Consider the following 21384-nt stretch of genomic DNA (forward strand, 5'->3'; position numbering starts at 1 on the left):
AAGTTTATATGGACTCATATAGAAATATAACTATATGAGTCTTTGTGTGAATCAGTTCTGAGTACCTAGATATTGGGCATGTTTCCTTTGAGGCAACCTTTACAAATAGTTCATAAATCATAACTGTATGTGGTGAAAAAAATGATACTCCTAACATGATCTTATCTTACTTCTGTATTAAAGAGTTATAGCAATTTTCCAACAGTGGATCTTAGGTGAGTGGTCTAGGATTGTTTAATGGGAAACATGAAATTTGAATAATCTTTGACAGACAGTTATTTTATATTTCAAATGATCAGCAACTATATGTGGGTCAAGCGATACTATTGATATACTTATTACACTTCACATATATCATATGATGTATTAGTCGCCTTAATTTTACTTTGTATCTTTTGAAAATACCATGTCTAGATATGCTTTTCTATAAACAGTGCTAATTCAATTATACTTCATTACAATGACATGAAAGTAGATATAACTTTGAATCGTTATAAACAAGCCTTCAGTAAGACTATGATATCTCATGCAAAATTCAATTTTCTCATTGTGTTGGCTTTAAAGCGATTTTTATCTTTTCGTAAAGATATTGTGAAGGAATTAATTTTATTCGTAAATAAGACAATATTTAACGCATCTTTTGTTGATGTATATTCAATCTACTATCATTACAATTAACTGATAATATTAAGAATATTGAAACAAGTTATATCTTTCAAACAAAAATGAAGACAAAAATTCCTTAAAAACCATAATTACTTTTTACCAGTGAATATTTTCCTAAGAATTCAAAGAAAGTTTAAAAAAAAGAAAGAAATAAAATTAACTTACAAACTTTGTTGTTTTTGTTTTTTAATTATGAGATAAATTTACCCCATCCACTTTGACAAAATATAAAACATACAGATTTTATGTTTACAATAAACACATAATATTAATTACATATCAAATACACTAAAAGAAACTAAGTAACTTTTTGAGTATGTACAATGACCTATTAGAAAACCATGTTAGAGAAAAATATGCAAATATTGGCACTTTTTCTTTAGTATTTTTAAAGATACTTTTTGGATAAATAACTTAAAAAGTTTGACTTACATTGTGGTTTACATATAATTTGATTATTTTTGATATGTTTAAACACTTTTTATCGAAATATGCATAATTTGTGATACAAATTATATGACAAAAGAGATATATCAGTTTTGCATAAAATCGGCGGCCATATTGGACGCCATCTTGTATTCTGAAAAGGTATGAACACGGAATTTGTTCAAGAATTGAATTTTTGTAAAGGAGAACCTTTGTACATGCTTAAGTGTAAGTTTCAGGTCAGTACAAAAAATTTCACTGAATGCACTACTTTGTACGTCAAATTTATAGGCGGCCATTTTGAAAATGGCGGCCATCTTGGATCAGCAGAGATATTTTTGGGCCGACTTCACTTTTGGAATCTCTATAGTCTAAAGATGATTTCCTAAAAGTTTCATGCTTGTATCACAATTTGCACTATTTTGACAGGAGAGACCTTATTTCCCGCTCCACTAATTTACGTAATGTACTTTTTCTCAAAGTAGCCAAGATCGAAAGAAAAAACACAACAGTTAACAATACACAAATGACAGTGCATTCAATCATAAAATCGGCCTCGCCAGACCAAACGAATAAATACTAAAATAGGTTAATGTATAGATATTCTGAATTCTAAATAAACACATATCCATACATCTGTCATAAATATCATTTCTAAATGGAGATTGTCTTAACAACTTTTAGATATAGAAACTGGTAGACACATAAATATTTGAGGTCTGAAAGATTAAGTACTTTTTACAATCTTAATGATGTAGAAGACAAATAAAATTTGGTTTCACGTATATTATCTATGCAACCGATAATAAGTTAGTTTCAAGTTCGTTGAACTCATCAATACTTTTTATTAATACGCCTGCGATTTAATTATTTGTTGTATTTTGCAGTAAACCATTCAATATAGAACCTGCTGTATCAAAATATATGCTAATTAAAAACCTTGGACTACATTTTAGTAGTATTGACCAGTTTCAGACGGTTTATCGCTCTAAAAAACTTACCATGAACTCACTTTTTTCTACTTTTTGTAATAATAAACAATCCAATATGTGTTGTTTACTGTTTAAGAATACACGTGTCAACATATAAATGTGCACATAAACATAAGTTACGCAAATTGTAATGTCTGGGCTATCACTGTTAACGTATTCTGGGTAATTTATTTGCTTGTATGGACAATTCAGTCTCGGAATCAACAAAGGGGGATGTCGTTTGTATACAAATAGGGTTTTGACTGTCTTAGCTTACAATCTAGATAAAATTACGAGGAGTGTAATTCTCGTGCTAAGGTAATTTGATTTTCGTAAAAATGGTCACTTCATTTTATGGAATAATATCTCAAGAACTAGTAGGTTATATTGTAACAATGTAAGAGGTCATAAAAATGTATTTCTTTCAATTGAATTTAAGTTTAGCTTTCTGTTTACACTTTCCAGATTTATAAATGTTTTGTACCTAAGGCAATTGATGAATATCGGTTAAACTGATGTGCTCATGTATAATACTCTGCCATTATAAATTTAGGTTATTTCTTTATCAAAACGGGTATTTTTTAAAAATAAATACAGATTCAAAATGAATAAAGGTCATCATTTGTATACGCTGCTCTTCATAAATTGAGGAAATAAAAGAATCCATCTTTTTAGATATTTACCATCTGTGAAATTTTATTTCTTCATCTTTTCCGTTTATTTTAATAATCTGATTTATGTCTTGTAAATTTGTTATTGATATCTTTTAACATAAACAAAATCTTGTTATAAGATCTGAATCCCAATCATATTATTTACTTGTTTCCATTCATTGCACTCTCAGAATCAATTGAAAACAACATTTACAATGTAGTTTAGCATAATCAAAGTCATAGTCTTTGTTAAACAAGAAACGTGTCGGTTAAGACACTGTCTGTAATTGTATGAAACTATCGAAGACATAATGGGCAGTTCTAAACGTACATCACAATAACGTTTCGACCATGTGCAATAACAATCGATACTGTCCATTTCAGCTATAAATTCAAGATATATCAAAAACGAATCGAAGTTTAATTTAAAATAGATAAATACAGAATCCCTAAAGAAAGCCCAACACGACAAAATTGAAAATGTTGCAGGCTCGGTTTGATTGAGCCTGTTCATGGACGGTGCTGGAAAGTGCAAGTTACCGTCCACGCCCCCTAGCACCGGCTTAAGCAGAATTCAACATTTAAACATGAAATAGTAAAATTTTGAATTTAGAAACATCCGCAGATGTGTTCATACGGCGGTTATCATGGAACCTTCAATGTGACACAGCAGTGCCATTCCATGAAAAGCGGCGTATGGTCCCCAATTAAAAAAATACGTGTGCCCTAAACGAGAAAACAATGGGCGGAACTAAATAAATGGAATTTTGAAAGGGGTTCAGAGGTTATGAAGCCTGCGTATCACAGATAAGACGTCAAAAGACAAATTTAAAAAGCAGGCAACATATCCTAAGGGTGATTCAACATTATTCAAGTAGGAATATTGGAACCACCCAACTAGAAAATGCCGAAAAATTGAAACTAAAAATACCACAAGCACAACAATAATGTCGTGCTGAACGATCTTCAAGGATCGAAAATATAACATCATTGATTAAATGTACGGGGAGACTTTCCACAGCCGCCACACGGCACAAACAACACGGATGTGATCATAAAATAGATAAATACAGAATCCTTAAAGAAAGCCCAACACGACAAAATTGAAAATGTTGCAGGCTCGGTTTGATTGAGCCTGTTCATGGACGGTGCTGGAAAGTGCAAGTTACCGTCCACGCCCCCTAGCACCGGCTTAAGCAGAATTCGTTTTAAACTGTAACCTATTACATTGTGTGTGCGTGCGTACGTGCGTGCGCTCTTGTGTGTGTTAATTAGTGTTTATACAAAAAAAACTAGTACAATCAATTATTGAACAAATAACATTGAAACTTTCCTGTAATTAAAGAAATGATTATCAATTGAGTTTTTAAGTCTAATTAAATTTTTGAAACTATAGTTTAAGAATTGAGAAATAATTGAATTCTATGGCACTTTGAAATTCCAAAAATAATTTCAATTACTGTTGATTACAACGAGTGTGCAATTAAATAACAATTATACAAAGTTAAATTTAAATTAAATTTTGTCATATTTGTAAAAAGTAGTCAGGTATTTTTACTTGTCCACATTAGTGTCGAGACTTTGGGAATTTGGCCTTACAGTGTTGATTTTTTCAGGGTTGTAGTAGGGGTCCAGGGGCAGATAGGGGTGGGTGTCCAAACACCGATATTGCCACCTGTGCGACAAAGTCGAAAGTTACCTCCCTTATGTAAACAACATACCCAGCATTTTCTCAATCGCAACTACTCGCCCCTTTCCGTCAGTCTTCGGATAATATTATAGATAATAGCCGAGGCAGTTTTGGAATTTTCTAACACTCGAGGCGCAAAAGAGAGTGAAAAACAGCTAGACAATAAAGGTCCGGATGACAAGTAGTACAAAATTGGCGCGACAATAATCTAAAATAAACAACCAATCAGAAAACAGTTCACCGTGCATCGAAATAATTTGTTATTTTAGATTTAAAATATATCCATTTTCTAATCTTCTTCTTCCAGTATAAGAGCCGGGATCCAAAAGGAACGTAATATGAGGCTCTGCGGAACTATGTACATGGTGAGATGGAACACTCTTCCGCTCAGCGATAAAAGTTGTAAAAACTGATAAAAAATTTATTTACAGAGACGTTGTGAAGTGAATTTAGATGGAGGCCGGCAGGCGCGCGCGGAAAGCATCCAACGTTTCCGCGGCGGTGACTGTTGATGCCAGGCCATTCCAATCAACAATTGTCCTGGGGAAGAAGGTATTTGTATACATCCCGCCAGTGGTGCGTTCTTGGTAGAAACGTATACGTGTTCTACTGTCACTGGTGTTCTTCTTGGATTGGTTACTCAATGGTAGGTACTTGTCCTTGGGGATGTCTAGTTAGGTCATGTTGAATGCGGTAGAGCATGCCTATCCTTGCTTCCTTCCTTCTCTGTTGGAGGGTGTTCCAATCCAGGCTCCTCAGCATTTCTGTCACACATCCGGGTGTTCTGGATTTATAGTCATTTTTGACAAACCTGGCTGCCCTTTTCTGGATCTGCTCAAGTGAATCTATGTGTGTCTGAAGATGAGGATCCCAAACCGTTGCTGCATATTCAAGACCTGGGCGTACAAAAGTGCAGTAACTTGCTGCTTTCAGTTGTGGTGTACAATCCTTCAAGTTTCTCCTCACAAATCCCAGTGTTCTGTTTCCTTTGGCAGCTACATTCTGTATGTGCTTTTCCCATGAGAGGTTGTTGGAGACAGTTACACCAAGGTATTTGCTGTGGTCCACTGATTGCAGGACTTGGCCATGAAGTATATACTGGTGTTAGTGATCTATCTTTCTGTTTGATGATATGTGTAATACATAGCACTTGAAAGCATTGAAGCGCATAAGCCAGGTTCGTTCCCATTGTTCCAGTGCTTCAAGATCCTGCTGCAGCCTTGCCTTGTCATTTGTACTCTTGATGACCCTGTACATGAGGCTGTCGTCCGCAAAGAGTCGGATGTCAGATGATGTGCAATCAGGCATGTCATTTATGTAGGCCAGGAATAAAAGTGGACCTAGTACGGTTCCCTGGGGAACGCCAGATATAACATAATACTTTAGGCACAAAAGAGAGTGAAAAAGAAAAATTCGACTCATATAATGCATCTTAAATACCTAAATATGTATAAAAATTGGTTTATATCATCTCCCTTAACTGGATCCCTTGCAACTCGGCCGACTTAATATTTAGTGTATTTGTGCCTTTTGGTATATTACCAACTTGCATAAATGAATAATACACCGAGTCGCATTTTCTGTTTTAAGTTACCTCCCTTATGTAAACAACATACCCAGCAACCCGGATAAATATCATATTCTAAATTTGATTAATTTATATCCTAGGACGTAATATTATGTATTCATTGTAGCATTTTTATTCTCTCTCATCAGTCTGTTTAACTTAACTTAAGTATTCTAAAACAGTTCTTTCTATCGTTGAGAACTTGAGACTGAGTTGAGTTGACATAGTGAACTGATACATGTATTTTGAAATCCTCATTTAAAGCTTCGTCACGTGTGTCTTGTAGTGTTAAACACTCTGACATATATATATTGACATTTCTACCACTGCATCAGAAAGAATATACAGTAGCGACTCTGCGTTTTTTTAAATGTACTGTACTGCATTGAAAACAAACATTTGTTAACTGCATCCAGTTACATCATATGTACAGTATAGCTATTTGAATTTAAGGCTTCCACGTTTACAATGTACAGTATAGCTATTTGAATTTAAGGCTTCCACATTTACAATTTTTTGTAAACGTTAACACGATTGCTAAGAACGGAAACAATACCGTTTCAACGGTGGTACTTCTATATACTATACTACACCATGTATTCGAGTCGCCAAATGATGACTAGATCTACTTTCTATTTTTAATACATGTACAAATAAATTATGTTCAGGGCTCATCACGATTGAGTCGGCATTGTATCTCCATTTCGCTCTTATGAAAAATCAAAGGAAAATCAACTTTACCAAAAATGTATTATGTTACAAGCTATTATTGCACGTAAATGCTGTGTGCAGGGTTGTAAACACCAATTTTCCGTTTTTTTACTTTGGAATAAACCAATTAGAATTGATAAAATCCATAATTACAGGCAATGATTAAAATATTTTGTAAGACAATATGGTCATTTCAATTAAACGGTAAATATATCTAGTAGATATCGTAAACGTTTTACGAATGAAAATCGAAACAAATCTGTTTAAACATGTAACAGTGGAAGCCTTATATTTGATAGTATCAGATGGTTCCTACTTAAGATAATTTGATGTGTGACTGCCAAAGCTACATTTGTATATTCTGAGATATTTTTGTCTTGGGTCAGAATCTCGCTTTATTGCCCGCCCATACACAAAATATTGCAATATCTCAAGCGTAGTGCAATTAGCTTGACAGTTTAAGTCATAGAATTACTGGTTACATGTCCACAACCAAAACTGACAAACATTTAACCCAGATGACCACCCTGAAAAAGCTTTATTTAGCATATTCAGTGTTCATTGTCAATCAATTGCTATTTTATCAGAAATAAATGCATGCTTTTTCTATTATTAAGTAGTTAAATTTATTTCAACTTTCGTAAAAGAAAAAATATTTTAATGTTTAATTGATTGGGACGTGATTGATTGTGATAGTATATAGTGAAGGGAGAATTTTGTTGTTGTTTAAATGTACCACAAGAAATGAATTCCAACACATTCATTTACCTTTTATGGAATAATGTCTGAATATTCATAGATACTAAGATTACTTGAAACTTACCTGTATCTATTCATCAAATGTATTTTATTACAATTGCAGCATTGATAAACTATAAGATCAACATGTTGAAGCAGGATTTTATTGAAAGACGGACACATGTGAGTCATGTGATTCCCCCTCAGTGGAAACTTGACCCACAAGGACAGTACTATGAACTGGATTTAAAAATGTGTCAGCTTAAAGAACTCAATTATGATTTTAATTGGGGAAAAGAAGGGTAAATAATTTGTTTGACATTTTTAGTTCAATGAGCAAATTGAATATTATACCTTACATGGCTCAGATGACATAATTTGAATTGTGCTCTTTAAATGGAAAAGAAGTTGTCTCTGCTTATATTGTATTATAGTCCAAACATAACAGAACAAAGTCTTCTTTATATGTATACTATTTCTAGTATTTTGATATTTGAAAATATTTAATTTTATTAAAATTACTCCACCTACCACCTGCACCACTCACCAAGATTTTTTTTTATGCTATATCAGTTGAGGTATAAAAAGTGGTTTACGACCATCATCCCCTCTTGTTGGAAAAATGACAAAACTCTGTCATGGATTTTGAGAAAATATGCCCCTTTTTAGCTAGACTATTCATAAAATAAGAGCAAAACTGCCTTGCTTCCCTCAGTTTTGGCGTGCAAGTTAGCATCTCCAAAACTGCGAAAGGGAATGGTTTAAGCTTCACAAACTTGTTCTTTATGATTATCTAGCATGATGGGCTAAGGTCTTATAAGTGCGTAACCTTTTTAAAGAGTTCTGCCACTTTTCTTACTGTAAAGCATTGAGAATAGACAAGCTTGTCATCTTTACAGACAGCTCTTACTTCACTTAGAAATTTTTGGTAAAATTTTTTTATACCTACACCTCTATATTCTATAACCTTTGAGGTGTTACTTTGAAACTTTGAATACTTGTAATGTATATGTATTATTGCATTATATAAGTACTGTGTATATTACAGTGGACCTCTCCCTCGAATGGCGTCAATTATTGAGGTACCATCACGGATTGTGAGACTTGACTTGTCTTTAAATGAGTTAGCAGTACTGGATCACGCCGGTCTAAGACCTTACAGAAACCTCAGGGAACTCAATGCATCACTCAACAAAATTAGCAAGTATGAATCAGATTTCAAAACAGAATGCAAAAATAATATAGTATGATACAAATTACATTGTTATGAAATACAGTACAATTTAGTTTAACATTGAGAGTTATGAGTGTTAAACCCTTTAACTGGCAGCCATTGAATGATTGAAGCCTTTATATTTATTCATAGTATTTTTAGAGGGATAAGTAACTTAAGGCGGCTTTCAGCTTTCATTTACTGTTGGAAAAACAGTTCTTTGTTGTTTTAAACTAAGTATTTCAGCATTTTTATCTTGGAAAAGTGCATCATATCATTGTTTAGCCGTCTTTAAAACAGCATCCCAAGAGCTATTTATAACAAGTCAATGACATATATTTCTAAAAAAAGGAGATAAGGAAACAAATCATCTGCTTTACTAATTTAAATATATAGAGAGTGGACCTGTGGATAATAGAGGTACATGTATCAATGGGGTTAATTTTTATTGTTAATGTATTTTATCTAGTTAGGCAAATTTTATTTTCCACCTTAATTCTTTTGTTTTGACTATTAAATGAAACAATTGCTCTAAAATAACATACATGTATTTAATATTCAGAAAAGCTAAAGGCTGCTTTAATAATAAAATTATGTACATTATAAGTTTCTTTGTTGAAAGATAAGAAAATTAACCACCTTTCTTATGGTAATTTTGTTAAACTATTTCATCAGAGACTTTTCATTCTGCACAAATGCAAGATCTATACATTGTAATAATGTAATTTTTTATATAATATTTCTAACCTATAGGGATTATGTTTCGATCTTCTTATATTTTTTTTTCTGAATATATAAAGATCATAAAGCATCTTATAACGTCTGTGATGGTGAATTTTTTCTTGCACATTCGTCTTAAGATGATATAAATCACACTATGTTATTCTGGAAACACTTAAGTTGCTAAAACAGTGGTGTCTGCAGACTAATGACAATAAATTGAAAATCTATGTCTGTCAATAGGGATGATGTGAGAAGAAATATAATTTCTTAATAGAAATCCTGCCAGCGTTTGAAGAAAATGATGCAGAAAATTAATCTAAAAGCTGTGAAACATTGGAATTGATAGGGGGATCTATGAATATGCCAAGAGGAAATTTAACCCTATTTATTGAAATTTGTTAGGTGCAGAAATTCTGTGCTTTGTAGTTTGACAGACAGTTCACTGATCTTGTGTGTCTGCTATGATATAAGATTTTTGCATTTGTTCATCTGTGATTATATTAATTCTTGTTCTCATCTGAAACAATGATATTAAACCGTTCTTTAATGTGAATTTGTAAAATGAACTTTGTATATAATGTCCCGATAGGTTCTGGTTAACCAATAATTATGAAATATTCTGTTAAATGTTAAACAGTCTAAAAAAATGATAAAAATGCTTTTTATAGTAGTTTATCTTTTCAAAGTGAAGCTGCAATTCTTTGTTACATGACTCTTTTCTTTATTGTTGTTGTTATTTAATGTAACATCCACCAAGAGCAAAGAATGCCTTAATTATACAGAACTATACAATTCTCTTCATCTTTTGTTGATATATAAATTGACTTAATGATTGGTTATAGTTTTGTGTGCTTCATAATTATATTTAATCACTCTCAAAATATGCAATTGGAAATTGTATCATCATCATAGATTACTATAGAAATTCCCCAAATATTTTTGTGAAGCTTTTGTTTCACTGAAAAGTAAAGTGCACTGCCAGAGAGACACTGTATTTTAAATTACAGAAAAATAATTGAAAACATTTTCATAAAAAGTAATTGAAGAAAATAAAACAAGAATATCATTCTGCTGTTCAAACGATAGATTGCTCAAAATGATTTAATTATGATGCTGATAGGAACTATTTGTGCCGCGTCACGACAAAAACAACATAGTGCGTTTGCGACCAGCATGGATCTAGACCAGCCTGCGCATCCGCGCAGTCTAATCAGGATCCATGCTGTTCGCTTACCAACCCTATTACAGTAGAGAAGCTGATAGCAAACAGCATGGATCCTGATCAGAATGCGCGGATGCGCAGGCTGGTCTGGATCCATGCTGGTCGCAAACGCACTATGTTGTTTTTGTCGTGACGCGGCACATTTTATGTTTATTTTCAGTTTCACTGGAATAGAAATATTGAAGTATCTACAAACCCTGAACCTGTCTCATAACTTCATTAGTAAGATAGAGAATCTAGTATCAAGTTCCTCTCTAATTGAGCTGAACCTCAGTATGAATGAGTTAACTGATGTGTCATATATGCCAAGTTTGATCAACCTGGAAGTTTTAAATATCAGTAATAACAAGGTAGGTGCTATGCCAAGTTTGATCAACCTGGCACGGTTTTAAATATCAGCCATAACAAGTTAGTTTCTATGCCAAGTTTAATCAACCTGGAAGTTTTAAACATCAGCAATGTAAAGGTATGTTTATGCCAAGTTTGATCAACCTGACAGTTTTAAATATCAGCAATTACAAGCCAAGTTTGATTAACCTGGACGTTTTAAATATCAGCAATAATAAGGTAGGGGTTGCTATGCCAAGTTTGATTATTTAAACTGAAGAAGTAAATATACAATTTTATCACATACCAACTGCTTTTTTTTGGCAACAGAAAATCAGATAGACTAATAATTCCAGCATGATTACAAGATCTTATACTGATGTTTACATGCCAAGCTTGCCAAGGCATTATAACCTTATATCATATATCAGAATATCAGAAATGATTAAAAGATACAATCAATCTATCATGCTGTCTGTGAAAACACATCTTTATGATCTAGTGTTGCACATTTATTGAGCTACTCAAAGTCTTATCATTAAATATTGACACAGGAGTTATCTTATTGCATAAGTTCAGGAATGATCGTTTTCCTTGTACTTTATAAACATTTAAATTGTTGTTCTCTTTGAGATACATAGAATTATTTTGAATATACACTAATTGTTATTAAAGTTTACATTTCTTCTGGCCAATTGGTTATATAAGTTGCCAACTTGTTTTGTTTTTTTTTCAGTTAAGATCTCTAGATGGTGTTCAGTCTCTGGCAAGATTACGAGAGCTTCATGCACAGAGAAACAATGTAGTAAGTAGAGCTAGTTGAATAAATAATGTTTTAACTGCTGATGAAATCTTTGATAATCATAATAGAAATCATCCTGGATTCATAGCATACATGACCTACTAGTAACATGTACTTGTGTTATGTCATGTGACTGCAAAAAAACATGAGCACATATTTTATAGATGGTCATTTTAAGATTATGATATACATTTTAAAACATATACATGTAGGTTCCTGCTTAGACTTAATAGACATACATGTATATGCATACAGAACTTTTGTCTGCATAACATTTGTATTTTAGCTTGTCTGTTTTGAAGTGAAAGTTGGGCTTTTATGATTGCTATGTCGTTGTTTATGCCGTTGCCTATTATGCAAAAACTTAAATGTTCATGTAGTTAAATATATGTAATTAAAATATTTCTAAAGGTATCAACACGAAACATTAATACTTGCTTATCATGACAAGATGCAATTTCAAAATATGGGGCATTATTTCAATACTTCTGATATCTATTTTTCATAGATATCCCCCTTCTTTGTCAAAATTGTCTATTTAGTAGAAAGATTTTAAAACTACAAAATGTATCATCATAAAATTGGATACTTGTTTATCATGATAAGAAATAGTTGTTAAACACTTGAGGCATAAATATATTCTAAAAGCTAAATTTTAGGAGTTTATTATGCATCTTTTTAACTTAGAAATTTGTCAAACTTCTTATGATAAGTAAAATGAATTCAAAACTGTAAAAGATATCAACATGAAACTTGAAATACTTGATTTTCATGGCAATGCAAGTGAGACAAGGGGCATTATCCTGATAGCAATATTTTTAGGAGTTATCTCTCTTTTTGATTAATTAAGAATATTAATAAAAATTGGTTATTGACAGCTCTCTACAGATGAGCATTAAAACTGCATGCAGTGTCTTGTCAATTTTATTGTACAAGAATAAGGCTCGATAAGAAAGAAATGCTGTAGCATCTCTCAATTCATAATTGATATTTACTAATATGTAAATATAAAATCAGTCAAGCAGCTTATATTTTTTTGGTTAAATCAGGGCAATCATCTTATGAAGTTCAAAGGTTGTGAGCAAAATTATCCTCTTATTATGAAGTTGAAAGGGTTTTGAAGTTCAAGTCTTTGATTGATGGTCAAAGGTCAAGGACAAATTGACATTTTAAAAACTGTTTCCTCTCAATTAATATTGAACTCTATCATCCACAGTCCTGTAATTTTAATTCTTAAATTCCCATTTCAATCTTTACCCAGATTAGTATAAAAACTTTGTTCTATGACAAGATAAATAGTATGGGTTAAATGCTCCTAGAAATTTAACCATTCATCATTTTCTGTTTATCTTAAAGGAAGAGACATCAAGAACAACATTAGGTATAATGCATGGATGCTGATTACAGGCCTGATTAGAATAGTTTCCCACCAAAATTCAGAGAAATGTGTTTTTTTATAAATTAGAAGATTACGCAGAAACACATCAAAATGTCACAGTTGTAATTGACATGTGTAGTGATTGTATTTTCTGTGACCGTTTGCAAATTAGACAAGAATGATCCAGGCAGGAATTTCTAGTCTCAAATTTAAACCTCTAATTAAAAAAACAATAATGTGATTTGGTTTTCAAATGTGTTGCTGGTTTTGGATACTGTAGCTTCTTTTACTTTTAGTTTATTTTTAGAGCATTCGAAAGTGAGAGCATAGTTATCTTTAGTTGTTATTTTGTCTAACAAATAACTATTCTCAGCATGAAAGTGCAAGCTATTGATTTAGATAAAATTATATTTGGATCAGAAGTGTTAAATGAATGTTAAATTCCCATGTATACAACTTATCTGCTTCTAAATAATACCAAACTAGTGAAGGCTTAATTTAATGTTTTACAGAGTTGTAAATTGTATTTTATTGTGCACTTTATACTAATTAACAAATAAATCTAATAAGTCAGCTTATTTTAGGATACTAAAAAAAGAAGAAACATTTTTGTCAAGAAGTAATATGCTACGGTAGTTACAGGATTGAATTTACAACTTCCAAACAAGTTGTTTATTCAGTGCCCATTTTATTTTATTTTCCCCAAGCTTATAAAGTTGGTAATGAATTTTATGAGGTTTGACTTAATTTAATTTATTCCTTCATTTTTGTGTCGCCTCTACGGAGTAGTGGCGACATAAAGGGATCACTTCTCCGTCATCTGTCTGTCCTTCTGTCTGTCTGTCTGTCCGTCCGTCCGTCTGTCCGTCACAAAACTTGTCCGGACTACTCCTCATAAACTACTGGTGCAATTTCATCCAAACTTACCAGGAATGATCAGTACCAAGTCTAGTTGTTCATATTGTCAGCATTTTCCGGTTCAATGATTTTTGTCAGAGTTATGGCCCTTTAATAATTTTTAATTTTAAAGTTTGTCTGGACTACTTCTCTTATACCATTAATGCAATTTCAATGAAACTTTACAGGATTGATCTGTAGCTCAAGTCCTTGCGCATATTGCACGGGTTTTCCGGTTGAATGATTTTTGGCCATGTTATGGCCCTTTGATAAAAAGGTGTTTTTTTCTGTGTGTTGCCAGATACACAAAAGCTTGTCCGGACTACTTTTCATAACCCACTGGTGCAATTTTATCCAAACTTTACAGGAATGATCAGTACCAAGTCTAGTTGTGCATATTGTCAGCATTTTCCGGGTCAATGATTTTTGTCAGAGTTATGGCCCTTTAATAATTTTTATTTTTAAAGTTTGTCCGGACTACTTCTCTTATACCACTAGTGCAATTTCAATGAAACTTTACAGGATTGATCTGTAAATCAAGTCCTTGCACATATTGCACAGGTTTTCTGGTTGAATGATTTTTGGCCGAGTTATGGCCCTTTGATAAAAAGGTGTTTTTTTCTGTCTGTTGCCAGATAAGCAAAAGCTTGTCCGGACTACTCCTCATAAACTACTGGTGCAATTTTATCCAAACTTTACAGGAATGATCAGTACCAAGTCTAGTTGTGCATGAATTTTATGAGGTTTGACATTTAATTTATTCCTTCATTTTTGTGTCGCCACTACGGAGTAGTGGCGACATAAAGGGATCACTTCTCCGTCATCTGTCTGTCCTTCTGTCCATCTGTCTGTCTGTCCGTCTGTCACAAAATTTGTCCCAACATGAAATTGGCCATCATGAGGCGACACATGTGATTACTGATCGCTCTTGTTTTATATTTTGATAAGGAGGGGGCAATATCACGTTAGACTTGACATAAGTGAATTTGAGACACATGCTTATTTAGGAATAGGCCTTGAATTATTGCAGTTTGCAATTTTGACTAAGACAGTAAATGAGTGTAGAAGACAAACTGATTTTATCAAGTATTGTGTGTTTTCAGGAAGATATAGTACCCCTGACAAGCTGTTTCCATCTTCAAGTTTTAAATGTTGCAGACAATCATATAATTGCCCTTCACAATACTGTTGATATACTTGCCCAACTGAGGAGGCTTGAAGTTCTCAGTCTTCATGTAAGTGTTATATACATTACTTGTCCTTTAATTAGCTCGACTTTTTTTTTTTTTTGAAAAAAAAAGTAGAGGTATTGTTATAATCGCGGCGGCGTTTCCGTTGCCGTCCGCAAACTTGTACCTGGATCATAACTTTTTTATTTCTTGGTGTATTGTCTTCATACTTGGCCACAACAACCCTTGGAACAAGACCTTTCAGTAGACCACACTAACCTTGACCTTCATCCATAAATGACCTTGACCTTCAAGGTCAAAAGTCCAAATTTTGCTTGTTCATGCTGTTATTGGCTGTAACTTTGTTATTTTTGAATGGATTGTCTTCAAACTTTAACATAATAATCTTCAAGGATATCCCTTAAAAATAACCTGATAGACCTTGACCTTCACTCATAAATGACCTTGACTTTGACGGTCAAATTATTAAAATTTTATGTTTTTGGCTATTATTGGCTGTAACTTTGCTATTATTGAAGGGATCATTTCATATTATAACAGAACATACTTAAGGACAAGACCACGTGACTCTACCACTTGACACCACCACGTGACTCCACCATGTGACTCCACCACGTGACTCCACCACGTGACTCCACCACATGTCCACCAAGTGACTTCACCACGTGACTTTACCATGTGACTACCACGTGACTTTACCACGTGACTCCACCACGTGTCTTCACGACGTGACTTCACGACATGACTCCACCACGTGACTCCACCACCTGACTCCACCACGCGACTTCACCACGTGGCTTCACCACAGGACTCCACAACGTGACTCCACCAGGTGACTCCACCATGTGACTTCACCACGTGACTCCACCACGTGACTTCGCCATGTGATGTGACTTCACCACGTGACTTCACCATGTGACTTCACCACGTGACTCCACCACGTGACTTCACCACGGGACTCCACCACGGGACTCCACCACGTGACTTCACCACATGACTTCACCACGTGACTCCACCATGTGACTCTACCACGTGTCTCCACCACAGGACTCCATCACGTGACACCACTATGTGTCACCAAGTGACTACACCACGTGTATCTATTTATAGAATTTTCTATTTGTAGAATTGTGTGTTTCTATTTACAGAATTTTCTATTTATAGAATTGTGTGTTTCTATTTATAGAATTTTCTATTTATAGAATTGCGTGTTTCTATTTATATATATATATATAAATTAGTATATTTATATATACAAAATATATATACAAAACTAATGTGACAAGACAGACCGATTAATTTTATAAAAAGGAAACGTTAAGATTTTGTTCAAACATTTCTTTGTTTGCTTTTAGAGAAAGTAAAAAGTCGAGCGTTGCCCCCGCCTGGCGGTGGCTCTTGTTATTAAAGCAGCATGCCTCCAGATTAATGCTCATTTTCATAAAAGTTTTGAAAATGAATTTAAATGTATGTTATTGTATAATAACCTAAAGGAATCATTTTATACAATATCAATGGCACTTACAACCCACAATTATTACAAAAAGTGGTCAAAATATGCAAAAAATGCCCTTACAGCTTTAGTAATACAGTAGAAATGTAATAACATTTATTGAAAAATTCACCATTAAACACTCAGAACATATAAATTATTACTTGAATCTTGAATATTTTTACTTTGCCTAAAATCTTAGTACATTTTTCACAAGTTTGATTTATTGAAATTCAATGAGGTAATTTTGCACTTTATCACTTGAAGTATCTTAGTTTTTGTGCAATTTTTACATGTTACAAATAATGTACTAAGAAATCAAGTAAATCATAATGTATGTTTTTGAATTTAGGGAAATCCAGTAGAGAAAGATCATATGTATCGTACTGAGATCATTAAATCAACAAATGTGATGACACTAGACAATATCTCTGTTAGACCATTACCAAAACCAGCAGATATGGACAGAGTACAGGTAAAGTTCCATTCTATTTGAAAGGGTTGTAAGTCTAGGTGCATGTGTGTTTCTTCAATAGATATAACAGAAATATGATGTTGATCCATAGTTAAAAGATGCTTTTTACATAGCAATTATTACCACCTGTGGCTGCCATTTTAAGGGTCATTCTCAAAATATTTGCTTAAGGTAAGATAAAAGAAAATCTCATAATTCAATCATTTCATGAAAACTGATACAAATATTTTACATATTGGTGCAATAATGATAGTTTCCTGCATAAAATAATCTGACAATTTACCCAACTCATTTGTTTATTTTGATTTTTTTTTTCACATTTTGTCAATTATATTACATGTATATAGATATTGACCCCACAAATGGCTGCCACTATGTCAAGGGAGGTAAATATTGTAAAAATCGGGAACAATCTATACTGTAGGGGCACTTTATGAAGTATTATGTAAAATTTGGTTTGAAATTAATTGAATATACACTGTAACCTGTAGAGAGCTGCATTCTGTAGAGCACTCTGTAAAGCAATAATCTCTTTACTCTGGGTTCGAATCCCAACAGGGACTTTGGATTATTTCATGTGAGGAAGCTACCCAGCTAGCTTTAGGAATGTCGGTGGTTCTACTCAGGTGTCCCGTTTGTGCACGGAAGGGCACCTGAGGTCTTTCTTCACCAGTAAAAGCTGGAACATCACCATATTACCTATTCTGTGTCAGTGTGACGTAAAACCCAAACAAACAAACAACAGCAGTAAGAATTCTTCTGGAAGTAAAACTTTACAATAAATATAACCTCTGTACAATTTTTGTAGGTCATTGCAATGATTACTCTGCTCCTTTTAGGTAGCAAAAGTCTGTCTGTGCTACAGTGAAAAGTATAACAAATGACAATAATTTTATGTTTTTTTATTTAGTATGATGAGAACTATAAACATGTTCAGAATATTCACACACTGAAGGAAGCTGCCAGGCAGGCTTTTGAAGAGCGAATGAGAGATGCTAAAACACAAATGGCTGATCAGATCGGATTCTTACAAAGGAGGATTGTGTAAGTCTTGAAGTTGTCAAGCTTCATTGTATAATAATTGAATTTGCTTGTTTAAATTAATATAGAATTGTGTTTATTTTATCAAGTGAGCATAAGATAAATGATATTTTTTAGAGTTACATTAAGTGAATAGTGTATTAACTTGCGATTCTCTATAATAGCAGCTTTTATAGATCAACTGCTGATCAACTACTCAAGATTCTAGTCTATGCACAATTTCAGGTAATACATGTAGTGGGAAAAAACCGGTATAACCACAAACTTAACCATCTTAATATTTTCTCCATATAAAAGAATTGAATGACCTTAGTTAACAGTTTTGACCTTTCACCTGCAGAATTTTAAGAAACATGTTTTAATAATTCACTGTATTTTTAGTTTTTATATAGCTATTAAGAGAAGAATATTTACATGTATCTATATACAGTTATTGTGTATTGTTGTAGGATGTTACAGAAAGAATATCAAGAATACGAGTCCACATTACGTAATGACCTTGACTCCTGCTTAAGGTATGTTGTTTTCATTTCTTTTTTTAAATGTGTATGACTTAAGTGTAAATGACTTAACATGCAAACTTGACTTTTTTCATATTCATAATTGAAAAAAACAAAACATATTTATTTGCTATAGTTTATATTTTTGTAAGGGAACTGTCTTGTTTAAAAGACCATTATGCCCTAAAAAAAGCTTTGTTTATTCTTCAAAAGCGTTTTATCTTTGGTTTACTATTATAGATTTCAAAAAGCTATTCATTTTCCAAAACCCTTAACCATCTTTTTCTTCTGTTGCTATTTTGGCAATTAGTACAAAAATGTACAGTCAGTTGTAGTGATTTAGTATTTTGTATGGAAGTCAAAATACTACTTTGTTTACTTTTGGCTACTTTTATGACAAATATTTTCACTTTAAGCGCTACTCCCTTCAGATAACAAACATCTAAAATGCTCTTAAATCATTAACTTAACATTATAAAACTCATGCTTGCACTTTCTAAGGAAGTAAAAATTTATTTGTATCTGTGCCTTTAATTTACAAGTATATAATTGTTAATTATTTGTAGATATCTGGACAATTTGTCCCATACGGAGATAGGATCTTTTGATAGATCAGCTATGAGGGATAGTATGGGAACACCACAACCAAAGCCATGGGTAAGATTCCTAGCAACTTCATTAGATTTTTGAAACAGTAATTTACATAGTGTATGTATTTGCTTTTTTATAGAATTTTGTTAATCAATTATGGAATTGTTGTAGTAATTTGAAAGCATGTAGGAATGCCTCAGTATGTTAAACCTTATGTATCCTATCATTTTATGTTACATTCTTGCATTTGCCTTATTTTGATAGCCATGGTTATGACATAGGAAGTTAATATTGTGTAATTCTCTTAATTATGGTGCAAATTGAGTCTTAAAGTTTAACAGTACCAGCGTGGCTTTAATTTCAAAAAAGAATGAAAGACAAAATTTCAGTTAAAAAAACTAACTGAACATTATATTTGTTATATTCAACAGCATAGAAGTCACAGATCCCATGCAGATAGGGATAAAACAGATTACAGTAACATTAAGAAAACAGAACAGGTGAATCTTTATATCACATGTACATATATTTGTATTTAAATGACATGTTCTTATTACATGTATATTGAGAACTTCATATGTATTTGAATAGCACCTTTTTGATATTAAATCAAATGAATATCACAAGGAAATACAACTGAAATATAATCAGTTAATTTGTAACATAATCATAATTGCAAGGATCATTATATGACTCTCTAGAGCATGGAAGTGTTTCTTTAAATGATTGTGAAATGTCTGTCTAAAGAATGTTGCAGTCATAAGCAGTTCTGTTCTTTATAGACTTGTTATTCTTATAAACAGACTAAGACTTTTCATCTTTTAATTTTTTTGGCTAGAAATCAACATACAATCAATATCTTTTGTTTGAATGTAACCCAATGACCTTAACATTAAACTTATATCAATGACATTAGTATGACTAATTATCCTAATAGTATGACATGCTTGAAATATTTTAGTCAGAGGTTTTTTAGACTGTTGTAACTGAAAATGATTAGCCTTTGCACCATTTAAAGTCAGGCCAGCCTACACATACATACTGTCTGACCAGGCTCTATTCTGTTGGCTGACCAGCTTTACAATTAAAAATTGATATTCCTAATACGATAATGGACAGTTCCAAACTTGAAGAAGTACAGGTCGTTTTAAGAAAGTCAGCAGGTTGAGGGTTTAATATCAAGAAAATGTACATGGTTTCACTATATTGATTGGACCAGCCAATTTTCATGATCAACTACTTATACATGATTTTTTTTGCAGGTTTTAATGTTTGCTAGCAAGGAGCTTAAGAAGTGAAAATTCTTTCTAAAGAGACAAAACATTGTGGACAAAACAAGACAGCTCAGTATGAGAGGAATGGAAATATTGTGTTCAATAACACTTTGTCAAATAATCTTGTCATTTTCTCATTATCAGATAAACTTGGCATTATCTCCTAGGAGAAGATTGACATAACGACAATTATGATCTGTGCATGAAATTTAGTGACTAAAGTACCAGTTTTAAATTAGGCTATTTCCTACTGGCTATATTTTATAAGTTAGCTTTTTATAAATGTTTGTATGACTATGCTTAGGTAATTCTCTACTAAGAATAACCTTATATCTTCTTATTATATTATAATAAGAATGAATATAGTGTTAGAGCAGCAGGACATAGAGGATATTGAATAAGTGTAAGTTCAATACTGAATTTATTGCTCAAGTTGAATAAAATTGAATAAAATCGCAAGAGGCTCGCATAATATTATTTTATTCAAGGAGTTCAATAAAGTCAGTAATGAACTTACACAAATTTGATATTCTATTTATCACATACCTAAAATAAAGACCATTTAAAGTGAAAAAAGAGTCATTTTTCATTGACGCGCCTATAGTATAACGCTAACATTTAGTGCTTCTTGCTTCTTTACACTATGTTTGTATAACGCTAATGATGTCACATCAAAATATATGCACGACCATGCAATACCGTGCAATACCATTGTTACGAGTCGCAAAATCGGCACGGGTGTGTGATAATTGTAATTATGAAAAAAAAATTAGTTTAGATGTTACTTGAGCTACTGAATTACCAGATAATGTCGGGGTAGCCTGCATATTTTTTTCT

General features: G+C 32.7%; 1 protein-coding gene across 1 annotated transcript; it reads left to right on the top strand.

Annotated features, from left to right (window-relative positions):
- The first annotated feature begins 5978 nt into the window (after positions 1-5978).
- LOC132740621 (internalin I-like) lies at positions 5979-21147 on the top strand. Its single transcript, XM_060728564.1, has 12 exons — positions 5979-6033; positions 7546-7724; positions 8471-8626; positions 10741-10930; positions 11644-11712; positions 15088-15219; positions 17019-17141; positions 18052-18185; positions 18632-18697; positions 19249-19339; positions 19705-19773; positions 20536-21147. Exons 2-12 carry the CDS (start codon positions 7570-7572, stop codon positions 20569-20571), a joined length of 1221 nt encoding a protein of 406 aa, XP_060584547.1. The 5' UTR covers positions 5979-6033; positions 7546-7569; the 3' UTR covers positions 20572-21147.
- Positions 21148-21384: the final 237 nt, after the last annotated feature.

The sequence above is a fragment of the Ruditapes philippinarum genome, unplaced genomic scaffold (assembly GCF_026571515.1).
Source record: "Ruditapes philippinarum isolate M1 unplaced genomic scaffold, ASM2657151v2 ctg743_1_1_1_1, whole genome shotgun sequence".
Classification (NCBI taxonomy): Eukaryota; Metazoa; Mollusca; class Bivalvia; order Venerida; family Veneridae; genus Ruditapes; species Ruditapes philippinarum.